Genomic DNA, 23,090 nt, shown 5'->3' on the forward strand with positions numbered 1-23,090 from the left:
TTTGGGATATCATTTTAAATGTAAATATAGAAAATATCTAATAAAATAATTTTTTAAAAAAGAAGGAATTAGAGTGGGAGAAGAGAAGTGGAAATTATGTAAATACAGAACTCAAGTATGAAATTCTAAAATCACAAATTTTCTAATCTAAAAAGATCAACACAAAGGCAAACTGTTGTCGATGTAGGTGGGACTGGAATCCACCTCGCTTTGGTCTTTCCGCTTTGCAAGGAATCAAACAGAAGACTCCGAATCTCACAGACAACCAAGAAAGCAAACGCAACTGCACAGTGTATTTTACACCTAAAATTAAAATTTCATGTTCCCACTATTATGGGTGGTTTAAGTCAATAGTTGATTTTCAAGTCACTAAGTACTTGAAAAGCATGTTGATCTCCAAAATGAAGCTGTTCTGGGGTTCTGGTGAATGGCTGGTGATGTACTATAATGTGTTCAACGTCATCCTTTCAGACTAACCATCGGCACAGGGTTTCCGACACAATCTCAGTAGAGCTCCACACCTCTCCTCCCCTGAAAGTCGGTCCGCTGCTTATTAGCTTTACAGTACAATGTTCAAAGCTGTTCAAAGCAATGGTCTGCCTTCTTCAATCCTTCGGCTACTTGGCAACCCAGTATGACTGTGGATGTTTTAGAAACCAAAAGATGATCACTTTTAGTACAAACTCAGACCTGCGAGGAAGATAGGGGCGAAAACACAGGATTCCAGACCCAGAAAGATTTAAATTGAATAATCTGAGCTTTCGTTTCCTAACTGCTAACGTTAGGCAAGTAATTCAACCTCGTGGAGCCTTCGTATGGCTGGAGTTCACAGAAATAATAAAAGTGAACGAGTAGAAATGGGGCCAATGAAAAGTTTGAGGGCGTGAAAGGAGTGTGGGTTATGGCCCAGAATCTTCAGGGCAGTGAAATTTCTTTGAAAGATATTTGTTTTTTTTGTCCTCTTGTAGAAGCCTCTAGGAAACCAAAAGCACACTGTAAAACAGAGTCCCATGCACCCATCCAAATAGATCCCCGTGCTCCCCATGCACCCATCCGAATAGATCCCCGTGCTCCCCAGGGTTCTCAAGAACTGTGAGCGAAGGAGACCAGCTGGGAAGGAAAGGCCCTCAATGAAAAGAAAGGATCCAGGAGAGAAAGTTGACATCACCTACAACAGCAAGAGGGTTGGCTCTGCTGCCCACTGGCTGGGAAGTGGTTAAGTTCATTGTTATGCTCATGGCTGGGGGAAAAAAAAGTTAAAGAAGAAAAAAAAAAAAAGGAACAATAAAAGTTACTCTTTCTATTCAAAAGACTGGTTGATCACTCAGTTAGCAGAGCGCTTAATCAACCCTGCTGAAAACCCAATCAGGAACTGTCCCTGTCTAATCAGATACAAGCGGCCATTGTTGCTTTGGCTTTTCTGAAAAGTTTGTACTTTATTAGGGCATTGCTACAGCTGCCAAACATAAGGAAGTTGCACCTTACTCTTGTTTCCAAATAAGCTGAATGTCAAAACCTAAAGGGATTTTTTTTTTTTTCCGTTTTATGATTCTGTTAACTTCAGCTACTTTACCACCAACTTCAGCTACCTGTAAGGCCACATATAGGACTAAGTCCGGAAGAACTCCACTACAGGAGTGGCCTGGCTCAGAAACACTCATTAATGCCTTGGTTAACTATGTACCCTTCAGTTTCTAAGATCTAACAAGATGCTGGCAATCTTCCTTCCCTCTGTTCCTAGGACTGGAGTATCCAGCAATAAACCTAAGTTTGTACCAGCACTATAGGTTCACAAGCAATTCTTAAGATTTCAGTTCCCTGTACCATATCTAGGACTTCATCTGCAAGCTTTGGGATGCCAAGTTTTGAATCTGAAACAGTCTCGGAGCCAAATAAAGTGTTCTTGCTTGGGAAAACAGCAATGTTCTGTGACTCTTAACCTTCCTCAGATTGAGCGCTCAGCACATTCTAATTTTCAAAGAGCCTTAAAAAGACCAAACCAATAGGAATGAACACACACCGATGCTTGGTTAAGAATATCTGTGCATCCTCACTCTGATGCTCAACCTCACCAGTAACATGGACTCAAGTCAGGGCCTAAGATAACGGGCTCCTGCATGGAATTCTGGGAAATGCTTTGGTTCTCAGCCACACAAAGGTCTGATTGGCTTCAAGGAAATTCCCGGTCTAAGAGATGCCTATGAAAGTAAGGCCTTTGGTCAAGGAAGACGGCTCGGTGGTAAAACCACCTGCCTTCTATGCACGAAGAGCTGAGTTCGGATGCTGGGCACCCTCATACAGCTGGACATGGATACAGTATATGGAATTTCAGTGCTCCAATGGGAGCTGAGAGACAGAAATAGGAGACTCCTGGGAGCTCCCAGATCAGTTAGCCTAGTGCACATATGCAAGCCACAGACAAGAAAGACCAATACCCAAGGTTGCCCTCTGACCTACAGACATACCCACGTGCATAACACACAAACACACACACACACACACACACACACACACACCACAAAATAAAAGTAAAATTCAGTCATTCGTGAAGTTACTGGAGATTTTTGAAAGCTTTTCCAGAAGGAAGGAAGAACACTGTTGCATCTAATCTTACTGCCATGCTTAAACAGCTCGGGGGACAGTTTCTATGTTAAATGAGTCTTCGACCTGTCAAACACTATCTCCATTTCTGTTACAGCACAAATAGAACACCTACAGGAAATTAGGAAGAGGTTAGACACCATTGTGGAAAATGTTCTAGGTGTTTTACAATGCAGAGGGTCAGAAACCACAGATGTGGCTCTGTGACAAGATGCTTACTTAGCATGTGTGAGGCCCTGAGTTTGATCCCTCGCACCACCCCACAAGCAAACAAAGCTGGGAACACAAAGTATATGGACAGAATTCCAACATAGTCAGCCACAAACGCCGCGTCTTTAAATTGCCAACGTGCTTCAACGGGGCTGCCACATCTTATGGAAAGAACATTCTTATTCTGTCTTTATTTTGGCAGGTATTTAAATGCCATCTTTCTCTGACATCCCTATCCTCTCAAATTTTACAGAAATCAAGGAAGCTAGAATTGGGTCACTTGACCTGGCATCTTGGTGGGACACTCCTGATGATTGTAGCTGTGCTCAGATTTTGGGGGCATAGTCATGGGCTGAACCGTCATGCTTACACCTTAACTCCCAGGACCTCGGTCTATGATGGTTTTCAATACAGGGCTTGTAAATGGGTAACTGGGATAAAATAAGACCATCCGATATGGCTGACATCTTAAAAGCGTACTTAGACAGAACTGTGAACGAGGGGCAGACTGTAGAAGGACTCAGAGGGAGGGCCAGAGGAGAGCCCACGGAGGAAGACCCTCAGTAGAAACGGATTCTCTTGACACCTTAGACTTCGAAATTCTGGCTTCTAGAATTATGCGAAATTAATTTTCTGTCACCAAAGCCACTGAGGCTATAGTATTTTTCAAGGCAACCTTATTAGACATACAGATACTTATTATTATCTGTAAGGCTATTTATTAACATGTTGATGGTAGACCAAAAATGTCACATGGCTTCCAACCTCACCTCTTCCTCAGTTCACTTAAAAGAGGGGACAAGAAGGGCTTTAAAAGGCTTCTTCTATGCACACTGTAAATGGTTTTATAAACTAAGACATCTTTGTTTGTGTAATGAGGTATACATGTATTCTGACATTTTGTGGTTGGATGTCTGAAGGGGATTCAGTTTTTTTTTAAAGTACACAGTTCTAAACTCTTTAAAAAAAATCTCATGTTTGATTTTGCTTTTTTTTTTTTTTTTTCATGTTTGCTTTAACAAGAAAACCTGGCAGTCAAATATTTTCCAAGGAACAGAACACTCGCCATGCACATATGTATACAATCCTGCCTTAGAAGCTGTAGGAAAATGAGGCGCAGCTCTGTCAAGCCAACAGGAACACAGGACCTGGGCTCAGTGAACTCGTTCTGGTTTATTCCAGCTTTCCATCCTCACCCAGCTCTTCCATAAACACTCGGGCATGTCAGCACAAGTCAGCTTCAGAGGGACAGAAGGAATTTGGGAAAGCACAAGACCTCAGAATGGATGAAACTGGAAATGGTGGTCCTAACCCAGCCAACATGGCTGCTCTCTTCATCCTGCTAACCAGCTGGCTGTTGCCAGACTACTACGTCACACCAAAAGGTAGCTCCCAAGCAGAGTCCTACCTCCTACCCCAGAACAATTTGAACTACAGGAACGGTCTTCTGTGGGGAAGCTGAAGAATTCTTTAGAAAAAGCTTTTTAAGATCCCCGATTAAGACTGAATGGAATTTACTTCACGCTGGGCAATGCCCTGGAAATAGGCACAAAACTGAAAAGACTCCTGAAGTACAGAAAGAGGGCGAAATGAAAATGCCAAACACTGTCTAAAAAGGAGCACATGAAAAGAATTTTTGGATAAATGATTGCTTCCTCTTGGAGTTTTCCAGAAACACTGCCCACATTTCTCACAGGGCAAAGGGCTCAGCCTCTCAGAAAGAGATTTTACTAAAACTCTTCCTTGCAATTCCTCCTACTGGATACTAAACACCTGGCTTCCTTCCGTGCCCTGCTTTCTGGTGTGGTCCCCCCAGTTAGCAGCTGGCATGTCACAGCAGCTCAGTGGAGATCCTAGGACTCCTCACGGGGGCTGGCAACAACTTGTGCCTGTGGCGTTTCATTAGGGGTTGTAGCCAACTTACCTTTGCATGTATCATGGTTAGTTGAACTCAGTTGTAGGAAATCAACTACTTGGCTACTTGCAATTGTAACAAAAATATATAGGAGAACAGAATGCTTTCTGGCAGTAAGATTACTGCTAGAACCCCAAAACTGTCCCTGTAGGTGGAAAGATTTGTTCCTTATCAAGTAGAGATTAATGATAACCAGTTTCAACAGGACACCAAGTAAAGAATGACAGACTGAACTAGGCATTGTCCCTTTTGCCTCGGGTAAAGAGAGACAGACACCATCAGTGAAGAGAAGTCTAACTCGAAGCCACCTTTCAGGAGCGTCTGTCTGGGGCTATTTTCCGGAGATCACGCCTCACGTTAAGTCTTCAGAAAGTTACTGACACCTCACCCTGAGACCCTTCACAAGAAGACTCAGTTGTAGTGGATCTAAACAGGAAGACAAGAAACCTGTGTTCCGACCGAGCACGGGAGAGGATCCCATGCTTGGGCGAGTTTATGAAATGTCACCCCTCAGGGTTTAACACGCCAACTGGGCATCAGGACCTGGTCTCTGAAAAAGCCAGTAGTACCCTGAGAAAATGCAGGGAAGTTACAGTAAACCTACACAGAGCTTAAAAGAGAATCTTTCTTAAAAGGTCAGTACAGCAACCATTTTTATTAAGTTAGTCTACTTATCCGTAAGACTTTTAAACTTTCATACATTTTTTTTTTTTTTAAGGCCATTGCATTAAGTAGGGTCAAAGTTGCGATTCCATGTGACAATCATCCAAAAAAAAAAAAAAGACCTTTTGAAATAAGTTCAAACACTATCTGCTAAAACTAAGATTAAAGTCTTTCTACGTAAGAGGAAATGATGGTCACAGCTGATTGGAAGGGTGGCTGGTGTCTGCGCTAACTGTAGCAAGTTTGCTCTTGCTACCCTAAGTCCCAGCCAAGCTACCAACCAACGATGAAGCAAGGGAAAGGCATCCTCTAACACAAGAACACCGCCCCCCCCCCCAGGTTCCATAAGCTTCCCTCAAGATGCTGTCTGTGGGCTTTGCCAAATCAAAGGAACAGACCCAGGAAGAAGATGTGCGGGGTATGACATGGGATCCAGCCATCTGAGAGAATCAGACAGAGGAGGCAAAGGCCTACTGCTAACCCCCTCCGGAGCAAACTGGAGGAGAGCCCTGTGTATTCAAATAGAGGGAGAAGAGATTGACCTAGTTGGAGACTGGGGTGGGGTGAGAGTACAGGGCACAGCACTTGACAAGAGGGGAACAAAAGCTACGCTGGAGAGGGAAAGCAAGCAGAGGTCAGCTGTCACTAGGCTATTTATTTACTTATTTAAGTGCTATGGACCACTCAGCTAACCGAAAGTCCAAATAAGATTGCTGGGAGCGGGGTGAAGTGGGAGAACAGAACAGACACCACTTGAGGTGACGGCAAGCAAGCGAAGGCCCCCACATGTTCAGTTTCCACTGGGGGGGGGGCGTCAGGAGACTGAGTCGAGACACGGAAGGTACACAGGGCAGGATGGACAGACATCACTCTGAATTTCTTAGCTGCTCTGGGAACACACGGCCAGGCGAAAACAGCTATTCATTTGGTCCACAGGGAGGTTTTGTGTCAGGGACAGAACTAAAAACAAGATAGATAAACTGCTGCATAAGAGAATGTCCTTCGGCTCCTTGATGCCCCATTCTAGGGGAAGGCCAGGTCCAGGAAGCGGGAGTGGGTGGGTTGGTGAGCAGGGGGGAGGGGAGAGGGGATAGGGAGTTTTCAAAGGGGAATCCAGGAAAGGGGATACCATTTGAAATGTAAATAATAATAAGAATAAGAATAAGAAGAAGAAGAAGAAGAAGAAGAAGAAGAAGAAGAAGAAGAAGAAGAAGAAGAAGACATTAAAAAGAGAGATAGAGAATGTCCTTCAGTTTGGGGAGCTACCGCTCTGAGAAAAGGAGACAGAAAAAATACACAGAAGCAAGGCCATCTGAGTGTTAGGAGCCACGAAGGAGCCGGGGACTGTGAATGGGCACAGCGGGCCAGTCTGGATAGGCAGGGGGGATCTCTGCGGAGATTCTGGAATGCAAGTATCGAACTATGGAGCCAGTGCTGAGAGCCTACAGTGGGAGCCATGGCTGCATAGGTCTGTGGGGAGGATAAAATAAATGACAGAGGTAAAAGCACCAGAAGGGATACCCTCCTCAGGGCCAAGAGAGAGGTCAGACAGAAGGGGCACATATCACGTAGGATTGTGCGAAGCCTTGGGGGCCAGATGGAGAAGTCTGGATTTCATTCTAAGTACAACAGGACAGTTTTGAGATGGACAGCAACATCAAGTATGCTTTTGAAAAATGGCTTTAGCTGTCAAGCATCCGACCAACTGCAGAAGAAAGATCTGCTGCAGTTATCCGGGCAGTAGCAGGCTAGGGCTTGTCAGGTGGCGGTAGACACAGAATGAAAACTACCGGCTGGGATGGTTTTAGGTGGAGACTCGGAAGGATGACCACCCCTAGACATGTGACTTAAAGAAATTCAGCAAGTCCAGGGAAGTGCTGGTGTGGAGTCTAAAAATCAAGCCTTCTGCTTAGGTGCACTACTTTTTAGATGTCCATGAAGTATTCAAGCAAACTTGTCAAATAGGCACGGCACCCTCACTGTGAAGTGGCTTTCAAATGGGTGACATCGTCTTCCCCCCCTTCTCCAGATATCCTGGGGATCAAGAGTCTCATTCACTTTGCTAGGTTACTCTTGCCTGCCTGGTGTTGGTCCAGCCTTCCGTTTGTCCCTGAGAAACTATACAGCAGGCAGCAGGCACACAGGTCAAGCAAAGCAATACTGTAACAATTTCTCTGGTTAAACAAAAGATGTCTTCGGTGGTTCCCACTTGGGAACCCCACCCCACTCCCCCTCCCCTTGTTCCGATTAGATACTGCTTTGGCCCTGACCCTGATTTTTGTGTTCAGACCACTAGCAACGCCCTCTCATCTGGTCTCGTTTCTCTATAGCTCCATTAAGCATCTCGTAGGCGAGGTCTGTGTAAGTTTCTTCCCCACAGCTCAGCACACCTTACAAATAACTGGTTCAGGAGCGACTGACTGGATAAAGGGCCACTCTTTTCTGCCTTCTAATATCCCCTTATAAACCAAGCTAGCTTGCAGGGATCTGCAACCAAGCATATAGCAGCGGAGTCTTCCAGGGCGCTCTTTAGCAAAATAGCGCTTCAGTTCTCTCTCTGGCAACCCACATTTCCTTGGGATTAAGAACTGCAGTGTTAGTCTTGCCAAAAGGATTATAGGAAAAAAAAAATTCCATCCCTTGAAATGAAAATAAATGGAAGGGCAGTTTATAAGTATAAATGATAATGATCAGAGCAGCCTTTTGGTAAGCAACACTATTTGCACGTTCCCACTGGATCACAGTGTTATTCGGGTTTTTTTTTTTTTTTTTTTTTTTTTTTCCCTTTGCTTCAGATGGGGGAATGGAAGAGGAACAGGCGTGTTTATTTTTTTAAAGCTATTTTTTACCTCAATATCACTTTTACATCAGTTGAGTCTTCAGTAAATATTAATCTTTTTTTTTTCCTTCTAAGAATAGAAGCCAGCAGTTGCCTGTTAACACTGAAGGACCCCAAAGAAAGAAAGCATGTAATGTTTTCTTCCCCTCTATTGGAACTGGAGAGGCTTAGGTCACAGAACTGACAATGTAAGCTTATTGCCTTTCTTACTGCGTCAGGTAAGAAGAAGTTAAAGCTGGACTTGTCTGCTGGTTATTGTGGTTTCAGACGACTGGAGATCAGATCAATTCAAACTATAAACATCTGACACCACCCGTAGTCAGATCTGATGAGCTGGGTACCAGGGTGGAGGAAGTGATAATCACATTTCTGATTGTTTTCTATCTTTAAAAGTGAGAGAGAGGCTGGAGAGATGGCCCAGTGGTTAAGAGCACTGACTGATCTTCCAGAGGTCCTGAGTTCAAATCCCAGCAACCATCTGTAACAAGACCTGATTCCCTCTTTTGGTGTCTGAAGACAGCTACAGTGTACTTACATATGATAAATAAAATAAATCTAAAAAAAAAAAAGTGAGAGAGAAAAGCTGGGGTCTTGGTGGCACATGCCTTTAATCCCAGCACTCAGGGACTTGAGGCAGGCAGATCTCTGTGTTTGAGGCCAGCCTGGTCTACATAGTTCCGGGACAGCCAACGCTACATAGTGATACTCTGTCTAGGAAAAACAAACAAACGGACAGACAGACAGACAAACAACCCCACCCCCCAAATAAAAACTAAAAGGTGAGAAAGAAGTTAAATCTGGGGGAAGATGGTTCCATCAGTACGAGCTGCTCTTCAGCTATCTCCATTAGATAAACGAGGTAAAGGAAAAGCAAAGGAGCATCAAACGTCTAACGGGGAGTCCATGCTCACGGATGAACGTTAACACAGGCTCTGGGTCAATGCGCCTTACTTCTGGGATGTTCAGCTCTGACAGCTTACATGGAAACCTTGGCTTTGATCATGTCTAAACGAGGAAAGGCCATGGCGGTCTCAATATCACTTATTGCTTAAACTTTCGTCTGGAAATTGTTCCCTTATGTCTTCTTGTATTGTGGAGCAGTTACTTTATTCTTTTGTTTCAGTTTTCCTCACCTATAAAATGAGACACGATACCCTTAGTAAGCCCTTATAGATGCTGTGAGCCAACTCCAGGAACAGGTCTTGGCTTGTGGTGAGACTGCAATTATTTCAGATGCTGGGCATTTTTTTTTTTTAATGACTGTTCAGCTGGGCATGCTGCCACACTTCCTTACTCCTAGCCACTCAGGAGACAGAGGCAGGTGGATCATTGTGAATTTAAGTCTAGCCTGGTCTACAGAGTGAGTTCAAGGACAGCCAGGGCTAAAGAGAGAAACCCTGTCTCAACAAACAAACAAACCAAAAAAAAAAAAACAAAAAAAAAAAAAAACAACTCTGGGGCCTTTCTTTTCTGAATGTTTACCTTTTGCTTATCACCAGAATTTTCCATACATAATACAAATATGTTTTTTTAGGTCTATGATTCCATTTTCAACTTGCTGATGATAAAACTTGTATATAATTGTGCTGTTGGAGGAGCAAGACAGGCTTACAGATACTTTTTGCAAGACTGCATCTTTTCTCCATAATCCAGAATAAATCACAGAGATTAAACAGCAATGGAACCCTCTGCTAGGAAATTCAAATTCATAGGGAAGAGAGGAATTAATCAATCTGACTCCATGCATCTTAAAGTGGTTCTATGAGAAATATTGGAACTGAACTTCCAGTTCAAAACAGTCATTAACAGATAGTTACCAAAAAAAATCAAATAAACGCACAATGCTAATCTATCACCCTCATACCCAAATTTGTAGGGAGCCAGAGAAATACCCAAAGGGTACAAATAGGTATTCCAGAAACAAAGAATGTCAAATGCCCAACTTTACCGTCAAAGTGAGAAGCACCCCCCCCCCCAGCCCCAGATGTTTAGAAAAACTGTCAGAAAGTTTTTGTGCAGAACGCTGTTCTGTATAACGCCATCACTGAACATGGGCACGTGGGCAGAGACCAGGTGGGGGCTGAATTTCTGCTACTGTTCCGTGTACTAAACACGTAAACTGTCCCACTCTGAAAGAGTGACTTCTATTTCTTACTAAGTATATGGGGAAAGACCCAACTGACAGACAGCAGTGAGAGAGTGAGAGGTCAGAAAAACAGTTCTCATAGTGAACAGCTACCACAAGGTGGCTTCGATAGGTGCAGTTTTATGAAGGGTGTCAAAATAAACACACACACACACACACACACACACACACTTACATACACACACAAGTCATTGACCAAGAGATTCTACTGCACATATTTTACTGGTACATGCCGTTCAAACTGCTTAGGGAAGGATTCCAACATTGTTCACAATGGTATTTATAAGCAAAAAGAAACCCAGAAAAAATACGTAGATTTATAAACATAATATACAGGGTTCTTTTACAGGAGAATTTTATGCATTTGTAAACTAAAATATCATGTGTTTACAGGATTAAAGAAATTGGTATGGGCATATTTCCAAGTCATACTACGTGAAAAAATTCATAGGAATTAGCAGTAGGCATAGTAAGCCCTGTTTGTCTTGATGAAGACATAGACAAACAAGTGTGGGATGAAAATCAGTGTTCATGCCGGGTTATAAATAAGGAGTAGGAGTGGGTGGAGAACTAGAAGGAACTTCAGCACATTCTTATACCCAATCATCGTGTCTCGTTGACTTTTGACCATGTGCCCACTATTTTCACTAAGGAAATAAACTCCCTTTCTTTTTGTACCTTTCTCATGTTTCTTCCTAGTCTTCCTGCTTTATGGAGAATGGATAAAGTGGGAACCTTAAGCAAATATGTGGACTTAGGAACACAGGGAGGGGTAGCTCTTACCCCCACCTAGCATGACCCTGTCTGCTTCATTCACTTGACTCCTAAGGATGGGATGACCTTCCCACCCAAAAGACTGGAGCAGAATTACTAAGAACAGGTCTATGGCACGATGAGGATGGAGTGAAGCTCAGAAAGATGAGGAGAGATGGTTATTAGATTAAGACACAGCCCTTAACACAACAGAGGCAGACTAACATAATTCTTGAAGTTAAAAAGGAAAGAATTTTTAAAAACCCAATACTTATCTTTCATTCATATAATCACTGGCTTAAAGTCATCAAACTGTTCATTGAGAATATTGTTTGTTGATTCATTTCTATACCCAAGAAATACTTCCCATGTTCCGTCTACTATGTTCTGTACTGGGCACAAGGCCACAGAGTACAGGATCCACCCTAATTGAAGGCACGCCTGGTTTAATTTTGCTTAGGAACAAAGAATCCAGTTCTCAATTAAGCACTACTAAACCTAATCTAGCACCACACAAAAAAAAGATGGTATACTATGCCCAAATGAACTTATCCCAGGAAGGCAAGGTTAGTTTAATACCTCAGTACCAACTTAATGGCACAAGCTATATTAATAAAATAAAGCAACAAAATTCACACCAACATCCTTGTAGAGAAAGAGAAAGCCAGTGACAACACCCAACATTGTCATGATGAAGACCGTCATACACTAGGAATAGCAATGACAGTTTTTTTTATTAAGGCACTCTTGAAAAGTCTTTATCATCTCTCTTACAGCTGAAAAGCCCTGGCTATCCCCCTGCCTCAGACTCATCAATAGGATAAGAATCTTCTCCTTTTTCACGCCTGTTGGATATGGGACTAGAGAGTCTCTATTGTACAGGGAAGAAAAGTATCATTCAAACCAGAAAGAAAGAAGTAAAATGTCCCTCTTTTCATATGACTCTAGATCTCATACATAGTATGAGCTTAAATACAGAAAAGTATTAAAAGCCATTTAAAACCCACGAGGAGGATAAATTTGTTCAGCAAGGTATCATATCAATATACAAAGATAAAGTTTATATTTTAAAATACTATCAATGGAACATATTTGAGTGAAATAAAAATAAACATTATAATAGTATAAGCATATATATATATATATATATATATATATATATATATGATTAATTTAACAGCAAAACTGAAATGAATGTGGAAAAAAACCCACAGAGCTGCTGGAAGAGGGGTGTAGCAAGCAAGTAAGTCAATAGAGAACGTGTAGCATAAGCAGGAAGACTGATGTTCAATCCTCGGGTACCACACGAAGAATTCCAGGCGTGGTAGGAGCCGAGCACCATGGAAGGAGAGACAGGTGGATTCGGGCCGCTCAGTGGCTAACCAGGTTGACTAACTCAGCCATCAACAGGCTAGTTGGATATTCTGTCTCAAAAACAAGTAAAAGGATTGACAGACCTCCTAAAGAACTGAGGTTGTCCTTCAGTCTCCATAAGTGCATGTGCCCGTGTGTGTGTACACACACATACACACACACACACACACACACACACACCTGCATATAGACAGTAGAAGGCAAAGTTAAACTAAATAAATGAAAAGACATTTGTTTTCATGGACTAGATTATTATTCATCTGAAGATGGCAATGTTGAAACAGGTTCAACATGATTATCTGTTAGGAAACCCAACTTTTATATCAAAATGACAAGCTGACTGTGAAATTCATAAGCACATACAAGAGAGATGGAATAGACAAAAGAATCTCGAAAAGGACTCAAATAGGAAGATTCATACTTCTCAGCTTCAAAACTTTACTACCAATTTACAGTAATGCAGACACTGTATTAGCGACATGAAAAAAGACATATGGGTAGAACTGAGAGAACAGAAATAAACCCTTACTATACAGTCAACTGATTTTCTACTACAGTGCCAAGATAGATTATTAACATTCTGTTGCTTGTCTGTCTGTCTGTCTGTCTGTCTGTCTGTCTGTCTTTCTCCTGTACTTGGGGTAGAACCCAGAGTCTCAAACATGCTGGGTAAGGGTTTGATCACTAAGCTACAGCCCCAGCCACAACAGTTCAATGGAAAAGGGATCACCTTTTGGACAAATGCTGGGAGAACTGGATATCCAGAAGCCAGGGAATGAAGCTGACACTCTACACTGCACCTTATATAAAAATTAACTCAGACGTTATCACTGACCTAAGGATAAGAGGAAAAACTATAGATACCCTAGAAGAAAACAAAGCCATAAAGGTTCTTGGTTTTCACTGGGCAATGGTCTTTTTTAGACATGACACCACAAACCAAGAACAAAAGAAAAATTAATAGAACACCATCAGCACTTTTAAAACACGAACTTCAAATTATACCATGTGCTAGAAGCAGCAGTCCCAGGAAATGGAAAGAAATATTTGCAAATAATACAGACCTTTAAAAAGGAGAGCAAAACACACCGATACCCATGAGTATGGCTAAAGCACAACCAGACCACACCAAGTGTTGGACAAGGAGATGGAGAAACTGGGATTACATCCACAGCTAATGAAGATGTGTGCAAGAGGCTGCGCTGGAAAACTGAGCCCTTTCAAAGGTTAACCCTGAATCAAGCCAGCAATTCCTCCCACTTATAGATTCAAGAGAAGTCAAAACATACCTTCACCAACTTCTACCTGGAGTTCAAGCACTGTTATCCATAGTAGCCAGCTGAATAAAGATACGGATGATGAAAGAATAATGCGATTATTTAGCAATAGAATGAAATGAAATACCGACACATGCTACAACTCAGATGACCCTTGAAAACATCACACCAACTCCAAGGAGCCAGTCATTAAACACACACACACACACACACATACACACACACACACACACACACACACACACACACACTATGGTTCAGTTCACATGAGACATTCCAGATAAACAAATCTATAGATATAAAATAGACTCCTGTTTTAGCAGGGAAGAGTTAGTGAATGGGATGGATAGTTACACAAGCCAAAGATACTAAAAACAATAAACTATGTACTTTCAATGGGAAAATGTTATGGCCTGCGAATTATATGTCACTAAAACTATTTTTATAATTCCCTGTTGTCAGACACAGCTATTAATAATCCTCCGAATCCCTGTCAACTAGACGTAGCCCAGGGCTGAGAATCTCAGGAAAGTCTGAAGTCAAAAAGAGGGAGGGGCAAACTGGTCTCTGGTAACAATGTAGATTCTTACAAGTGATAAATATGTACTTGGGAACTTTGTGCTAGCAATTTCTCCAGATTTTGCCCCTCTAAGCCTTTATGATAAGCATCCATTTAAGCACTGTAATCTCTGGTGACCGTTACAAATTTACGCCACTGATGCCTGAGGTCGAACCTCATCTGAAAAGCCAGCGAAGTAGCTCAGATGGGGCAAAGACATCAGAACAAAACGGAGGACACTTTGCTGTGCTTAGTGGCTGTTTGGTTCTGGGTCATCTAGAATGTACCGGTGAAACCACTGGGAAACCGAGTCCCTCTGTCAGAGATCCCAAGTGTATATCGCAAGAAAACGACTACATTTTCACACCACAACCACAACCCTTCCTTAACTGACATGTCAGGACCAAAGAAGGCTCCATTCATGAAGTATGGCTTAGCCATTTCAGTTACACAAAATTGTGTGACTCTGAACCAAGAACCTGTAATTTAAATATAATGAGCTTTCTTAGAGAGCTTCCTAAAATATCTTTCATGACCAAGTGTGTGTGTGTGTGTGTGTGTGTGTGTGTGTGTGTGTGTTCTCTGTCTCTGCCTCTCTCTCTCTCCACACCATATTGTTTACTTCACAGGTGTTAAGTCAAATGTCCTCAGACTTCACTTGATTTATGTAAAGGCAAAATTTACTTCTTCATAGTTCACTCTGCTAATATTTTGTGACAAACGAACTAAAAATCAGGACAGTACTTCCCAAACACTAGCTGCACTGGAACAATGATTTAACTCTATTTTTGCCAGTGAGGAAACAAACAAACAAACAAACAAACAAACAAACATTCAAAACAATTCTTGCTTGGATTAAAAACTGTCACACTACCTTCAAAGAGACAAAAGAAAGCTGGTCTTATTTGTACCAAATAGTCTTAGAATGAACAAATAGTTCATTATAATAGACCAAACTGTCTTATAAGCAACATGCCCTATCAACATCCCCCCCCCCGCAAAACAACAACAACAACAACAAAAACACTCAGAAGCCATAAACAAGAAGTCTTTTGATGTCCAGAGCAACGTGGCCACATCATTATTAGCAAGGGAGAACATAAGCCTCCTTGAATTCGGCTTTCTCTCCCTTGCAGAGGGGTCATTCTTTGGGGGCATTAGCCTAAGCCTGAGCAGTGCTTATGATATTCCGAGGAATGAAGTCGTACCATTTGCACAAACCTGGCAGGGGTGGGGTGGGGTGGGGTGGGGTGGTGAGACTGGAGAGCTCGGTCTACTCAAACACCCTGGAGTACTTTATAAACCTTCCTCTCTGCCTTGTCATTTCCTTTCTGTGAGATCCTGTTGATGTCTGTAAAACCTAAGAGTCCATCAGTGGTCACTCAGTGTTCAAACATGCATGGGCTCTACGAGGTCACGTTTCAGAAATCATCCGTGGAAGAATCTCAAAATCATACTCTGAAGGTTTAGTTCCTTATCCAGTCACGTGATGTGTGAACACGCAATTGTTTATCCTTGTACATGGGGACAATGCCAGCCTCTGCTTACCATCCTTTCTTCTAATTTTTTTTTTAAAGAAAACTGTAAAAGAAGCGTAGTACGGTAGCTCAGAAATGTTGCACGCATCTCCATAAAACTTTACCATAAGACTTCACCCCTCAAGACACAGGCTTTCCTAAACACTATGGCTTATGTGTGTAACATAAACAAAGCAACTACATCTGAACCCATTACACATTTGGGGGTTAGTTATTAAATATTCAGCATCCTGCCAGGAAAGGGGAAAGCAAGCCGCACTTCTGCTCCGAATAACAAACCATAAATCAGTTGACAAGCTTGAAAGAATTCAGTTCTAGTCTGTTCGGAAAGCCAAGCCTAAGGAAGAGGGGGAGCCCGCGGGAATGTTTCTCCTGCTCTCGAAGTTTCGCCCTTTTTCAAAACAAGACTCGTGCGCAAATGGCGTTTCTCGGAACTTTCTGGCTTTCCAAGTTAGCTGGAGAGAAACCAAAGCCCGGGGCACGCGCGCGGAGCTGGGGGGGGCCTGCTCCTGGAACCGGGGCTCTGCAGGCGTCGGCCTGGCCCGGGACTCACCGCTGCCGGGCTGCGGGGACAGCGCGGACACCGAGGTCTGGCCCATGGCGGGTGACCGCCCCGCCGCGCCTCCGCCTCACCGGGCCGCTCCGCTCCTGCGCGCGCCCGTCCGCTCGCCGCCGGCCTCCCGCGCGCTCATCGCGGCCCGCGCCCGCCAGGCCCCGCACCTTCTCCCCGCGCGCGCGGGTCGCCCGGCCCTGGCAGCCGCCAAGCCGGCCCAGCGGATGCCTGTCATTCCTCTATGCAGATTAGCTGGGGTCAGGGGTCACCGGGAGAAAAGAGGGGGGGGGGCAAGGGCGACAGGGAGTGGAGGAGAGGAAAGAGCGGAGCCCCCGGGTGAGGGTGTGGGGGGTAAGGGGTGTTGGTCCAGCTGCACGCTGGGGGTGGGGGGCTGGGTGCCGCACCCCCTGTGGGGCAGGAGAGCTATCAGAAAAACTCCCTTTAATTGTCAAGGTTCAATGTCAAAGGATCCTTTAGGTGTGAGGAAAAAAAAATTATTAAAGTACTTAAGTCACTGGTACTTAGTTTAGGAAAAATTGTTTCTTTAAAGTTAGTTCCTTCCTTAAATTGTTTGCAGCATTGCAGCCCTGTTAGAGAGGCCATTGCGTAGCGTTTTCCTCTCTAACAATTATCTTCCTTTCAACAAATGCAATAAAGAAAAAAAAAATTAATGGTTTCTGGTTGGACAACTCAAGTCAGTGATGTCCACAGTGATCTATGTGTGGCATCAACTGAGCATATCTTGACTCTGCCACCTAAAACTCTTAACTCAGCTTGGCTAAACCTCAAAAGGCTCACTGGAGACACAACCATAACAACAAAAGCAATTTATCTGACAAGCTATTATGCCCCCCAAGTTAAGTTAACATTTCCATAATATGCTAGTAAGTCCCAAGTTTCTAAGAATTATGAAAACACTTAGGAACTTTGCCATTACAGCTGATAGGTAGCAAGCTGAGTGGTCAAGATTCACTATATATACACGTATGTACATGTGTGTATATGTGCGTGAATATATATGGATCTATATACATGTTACATTAAACAGAAGGGTGGTTACATCAATATATCCTGTTATGAGCTGCACACTAGGAGTTGTGGATGCCTTTCCGAACCTATACATTTCATTAAAAAATACAATCTGTTCATGTTGCTTATGCCATCTTTCATCTTACAGTTTATCCTAAAGAACTCTGAAGTATAAAAACAATTGTTCAGTATAGACCTTATAAGGTAATCAGTTTTCCTATTTTAATCATGAAAATCACATTTCCTTTATGTGTGTATTATTGAGCTCAGTAGGACCTTGTTTTGGTGTGTTGAAAGACACTTGCTTATCTGTTTTATCGGAGTTAAGTGGCCCCTCTTCATTGGAGGGGAGCTCTTTTCTTTTAAAAGCTGAAAAGAAACCATAACATTTGGGGGGTGATGGGAATTGAACCCTGGGTGGGGGGGGCTGTTTGCATGTTAGGCTGGCCCTCTTTTTTTAAATGGCCCAATTTTTAAAATGAAACTGAAAGGCCTAACCAAAATGTGAGTCCTAATTAGAACAATAACGTCCACACTACCTCTCCTCTTCGAGTACACACATTGTGTTTTGAGAATGCATCCCACCTGGGAACTCAGCAGTGAAAGTCAGTGACAATTATTTCCAGTTCTTTCATGACTTTGCTTAAAATTGCATGAAGACGCAAACAAGCAAAATGTTTGTGGAAGTCGAGAGGAGAGTTATCTTACTATTGTGCTACTGGCGGAGCTTTGCTGATAAAGGAAGTCATTGTTAGGAAGAAACTCAGCAAAATCTGCTCATAAGAGAAGCTTTTAAAGACAGTAAGTGTTAAACTCTGTTACAATGTTTTCTGCTATCACTATGTCTTCTCTTTGAGAAATAATAGTGAGGGTTTTTTTCCACCTCCTATCAAGGTTTATTCCAAGACTTATGGGGAAAGAGGTACTAGCTTTGGGGGATTTGCTTAACACATTCACATTTACTTGTTCAAGACTTGTCCTGGTTCAATGGTTGATATACTTCTTGGCCTCATCTGGAATTGTAATAACCAGTGATCAAGTTAAACATGTTTCCCTGAATCTCTTCCAACCCCCATTACATTACTTTGGAAGCACATCAACCCAACGGCCGGAAGTGTGTTCCAAGGTTCCTTTACAAGGGTGGGACATTCCTGCTCCCAGAATTTCTGCTGGGGCTCAGTGTTTGAAGGACCTTTTATCATAGCAGAGAACTTAGGCCCATGGATGGAGAGTAAGTGTCCAGTAACTCCCAAATCTCCCTTTGAGGTCAAAGCATAAAGATTCGAGAGTGAAATACAAAAGGATTTTGAAGCTTTGACGTGGTGGTGATAGCTCACATTTGGAACCCCAGCACTTGAAAGGCTAAGGCAGGGGGATTACCATGAGCTCAAGGCCTGTATATGCTGCAGAGTGAGTTCCAGGCCAGCTGGAGATACAAGTAAGATACTGCATTGAGAACAAAACAAAAGTATTTGAAGATAATGTCTTTCCCAGATGCCTCACTCATGACTTACTGAACTCAGACAATTGTGGGACTTGTTCTGATGGGTTTAGGTCAGACACTAGGAACATTTAATGTCATCTGAAAAACACCGACATTTCTGTATAGACTACTCTTGGGCAAAAATGCTAGAAAAGATGGCTGCCCATTTGAGGAAACCATCGGTATATTCTTCTCATCACTCATCACTGGTCCCCTTAGCACCAGGCTTCCTCCTGGATTTCTAAACTGGTCTTTTATTCAGTGATATCCCAATAGGTATCTGACAGATTTGGGCACTGGTGTGAAGGGAGGGAGGCACACAAGATCCACTTATGAACGTGAAAATTTTATGTCACCTGGCTTGAAAACTTCCTTGCAATGGAACAAGCTGACTCCGAACTAGAAGGTGCTACCTTCAGTGCACACCAGCACTTCTGTCTCGTACCACGTGGTGCCATTAAATCATCCCATGACTGGATTTGAAGAGCTGTTTATACTAAACCCTCCTAAAAATAGTAGAAGAGCATTTACTGTTTTTTTTTTTTTTTTTTTTTTCCACTGCACAGTCTAGCTTCAATCCTTGAAAGAACTGTGATTTATTCATTTACTTCCAGGAAGAAATGAAATCGAGAGGATTTACTTAGAATTTCCCCTGGGAGACAGTGTGCTTTTAGGAGCAAGCACTTGCACTTGGGAGATTTTCAAACACTTTGCCCCATCACTCAGATTTCCATGACTTGTCTGATGTGGGCGTTATTAAACTCAGCCATCTGGGGTATCCAAAGTGACAACCACACTTTTCATAGACAGAAGGCACGGAGGTAAACTAAAGCAGACATCAACCTGGCCCTCACAAACCTAGATTATGACAAACTCCTCTCCTAGAAACTCAGGGTCCACTTTGCAGAAATACAATTTGGCGACTGGAGAAGAGTTTTGAGCATATATAGGGAAGAACTCAGACACCATAAGTTCTAATCCTGGGTCTCCATCTTCCTCAGATCTGTCAGATCTGCTCTGGCCACTGCAATGCCAGAACTTGGAGGAAGGTTTTCCTGGTGGAGAGAAGAGCTAAACAGAATTCTCCAGAAATTCCATGAGCAATGAGAACCACAGCAGCCGGGTGAAGCAAGCATGACTGAAAACGGCAATGCCCAAGTTCACTCAGAGTGTTAAAGGACATCCTTGTTTTGGACTTGACTGTGAACACTTAACAAATTAGTGGCATTTCCTTGACTAACAGGAATTGTAGCAGTGGCAAACACTTGCCTGAGGCTAAAGGAGAGAATTTAAACTTAGTAACTTTCTAAGTAGAATTATTTCTTTAATTATCTTGTTCTGTGGTGCACACCTTTAATCCCAGCATTTGGGAGGCAGAGGCAGGTGGTTTCTGAGTTCGAGGCCAGCCTGGTCTACAGAATGAGTTCCAGTACAGCCTAGGGCTACACAGAGAAACCCTGTCTCGAAAAACAAAAACAAACAAACAAACAAAAACAAAACAAAACAAAAAACAAACAAAAATGATACAATGTTTAGAAGAAGCAAGGGAAACTGAAAAGCTGTTTGTCCGAAAGGATTATTTTAGATCTTTATTTTCTATGCACGCACCATGCCAAGATTTCCTGAAAGGCAGTCCACTGTCTTTTCCTCCTCCTCTATGAACCACTAGACCAACACCCTTTTATTTTTAAGTGGTAAGAATGCTCCAACATGGGTATTCTAATCATGTGATAATGGAATATTTGTAACCCGGAAACTGAAATCTAATATGCAAACATTTTCAAGCTTTCAAGTGAGTTTGTTTTCTGTGACTGCCTTCCAGTTTTATTGGTTTTAATTTCTACAACTTTCTATTTCTTTTAGAATCTGGCTACATTCTGCAAGAGCCAGTCTCCTTAGGAAGCTGTGACCAGGAAAAGGCAAACAGAAGGCTTTCTGGGTTTTCATACCTGGGGCCGAAACTCTGGAAATATAAGCGGCACTTACACCTTAAAATGTTACTCTGTAGAGGCTGCAGCTGACCCCCACTCCATTTTCTTTAATTTTACAATTGTGGGAGAGGACTGGTGTTAACAAGACACAGAGTGCCACTAGACAAAAGGAGAACCCCAGCTAAGATTCACAAGTTTGAACTTTCTACTCATATCAAGCACTGGGAAACAGAAATGATCTCATTCCACAACCTCTGGGCAGAGCAGGAAATTAAGCTTGTAAGGCAAGCTTTTCTTTCCTATTGTTCGCATACTTTTACATGATTTATTTCCTGAGTCTCCCTCCTTCTGCTCTCAAGAGCTAACAGGATTAACAAAATACCTTGCCTCAGCCCCTCCCTGAGCTAGTCTCAGCCATGGGCTTGGAGGGGAGGCTCTGTGCTTACTTACTGGTTGAGCCAACTACTGGAAGATTTAACCAGAAAAATCAAGGGGGTGGGTCTGGAATTTCTTTTTCCAAAAATCTCTCCATCATAAAAAAGAAAAGCATGTGTAAGTTACTTCATCTTATATGCAAAACAGAGTACAATTCCATAGCATTCGAAATATCAACTGCCATACAATTCAAAATCGTTAAGTAACTAGTTAAAACCTATAGAAAGTGATCATCAGAATGCCCTTTCCATAGGTGCCTGAGCTACAGAAATTAATAGTTCGGTGTCAAGTCCGATCATTGTTATAGCAACTACCGTATACATTCCCAGACCCTAACAAGGTGTTTGGGACAACGAACCCTTAATATATGTAGGATAAGCACTTATGTTATATCCAGAATACCAACAACTTCAAATATAGACAAAGCCTCATCTGTATGTGTATATATGTCTCTTACTTAGGGTTTCTCTTGCTGCAATAAAACAGGATGACCCAAAAGCAAATGGGGGAGGAAGAAAGAGTTTATCTTATACTTATACTTTCATATATATCACTGTTCATCATCAAAAGAAGTCAGGACAGGAACTCAAGCAGCTCTGACTTGGAGGCAGGAACTGAGGCAGAGGTCTGGGAGGGGTACTGTTTCCTGGCTTGCTCATTCCGGTTTCCACAGATTTCTTACAGAATCTAGGGCCATCAGCCCAGAGGATCCCACCACCTACAATGGGTTGGGTCCTCCCCCATCAATCACTAATTTAGAAAACACCCTACAGCTGGATTGTATAGAGGCATTTTTTTTCAACTGACATTCCCTCCTTTCAAGCAACTCTAGGTTGTGTCAAGTTGATATAAAACTGTCCAGCACAATATGCATGGTTTGTTAATAGTGTGTTGAAGATAGCAAGCCTGCCCCCAACTCTAGCTCTGTCCTTCTATAGACTGCCTGATTGAACAGACATGTTTTCAATGAACTAGTACCAACTGAGTACCTCCCCTGAACAAGGCCTTTTATTCATGCCCTTGAGGACAAGGGGCATGGAAACTCTCCTCTGGTGCCAGTCCCTCGTGAATACTGTATAGGGGAAGGGGGTGTAGGGTCCTACCTTGCTAGTGACTAGACTGCTAGGCACCCGTTCTTCCAGGTGTTAAGAACACATAGCAGGGAAGACTCAGAACCTAGTTTCTTAGTTGGCATCTTTCCCACATAACTTAGTGGTTCAGAGAAGAGGCCTCCCTCATGATTTTGAAGCGTTTCTTAGACTAAAGAACAATTAAACCTGATGATAGCATGCAGTCAGAATGAACTACTTTCATTTGTTTCCTGATACAACTTTTTGAGGAATAAGTCTCAAATCCTAAAATGCACCCCCTTTCAAGTAAACAGTTCTGTGGGTTCTGGTAAGCAAGTTGTGCCTCCAGAAGCATTACTTTCTGCTGCTGGTGTCTATCCTACACTACACCTATCCCTTCCCTAGGGTCAGGTACCTACTAGTCAGGCATCTATCTGTGATGGTCAATCTTGAGTGTCAACTAGACTAGACAGAGGAGTGCCTAGGAGGTCTCTAGTGTGCCCTTCCTGGGTGTTTCTGTGAGGGCGCCTGTAAACAATATTCACTGAGAGGCGAGAGCTCACTACTGCGAGTGTGGACCGGATTCCATTTTGGCTGAGGCCAGGGTGGAATAATGGGAGGGAAAGAGAAAGACAATCAACACAGACACATTCTCATTCTCTCTCCCTCCCTCTCCTCCTGCCTCCTGCCTCTTTCCCTTTTCCCTCCCCCCCC

General features: G+C 42.8%; 1 protein-coding gene across 8 annotated transcripts in view; it reads right to left on the minus strand.

The window, feature by feature from the left end:
- The window catches only part of Phactr2 (phosphatase and actin regulator 2), a 255,920-nt gene that overhangs the window by 93,053 nt on the left and 139,777 nt on the right, over positions 1–23,090 (minus strand). For 3 of the 8 annotated variants that reach the window (XM_021221235.2, XM_021221233.2, XM_029532877.1), the window contains exon 1: positions 16,429–16,520. The exons of the other annotated variants lie outside the window; for them this stretch is intronic. In XM_021221235.2, coding sequence (XP_021076894.1) covers positions 16,429–16,474 — 46 coding nt within the window. In that variant the 5' untranslated portion in view covers positions 16,475–16,520. Of the gene's footprint in view, positions 1–16,428; positions 16,521–23,090 lie in introns of those variants that run through there. 8 annotated transcript variants of the gene reach the window in all.

Source organism: Mus pahari, chromosome 21, assembly GCF_900095145.1.
Source record: "Mus pahari chromosome 21, PAHARI_EIJ_v1.1, whole genome shotgun sequence".
NCBI lineage: Eukaryota > Metazoa > Chordata > Mammalia > Rodentia > Muridae > Mus > Mus pahari.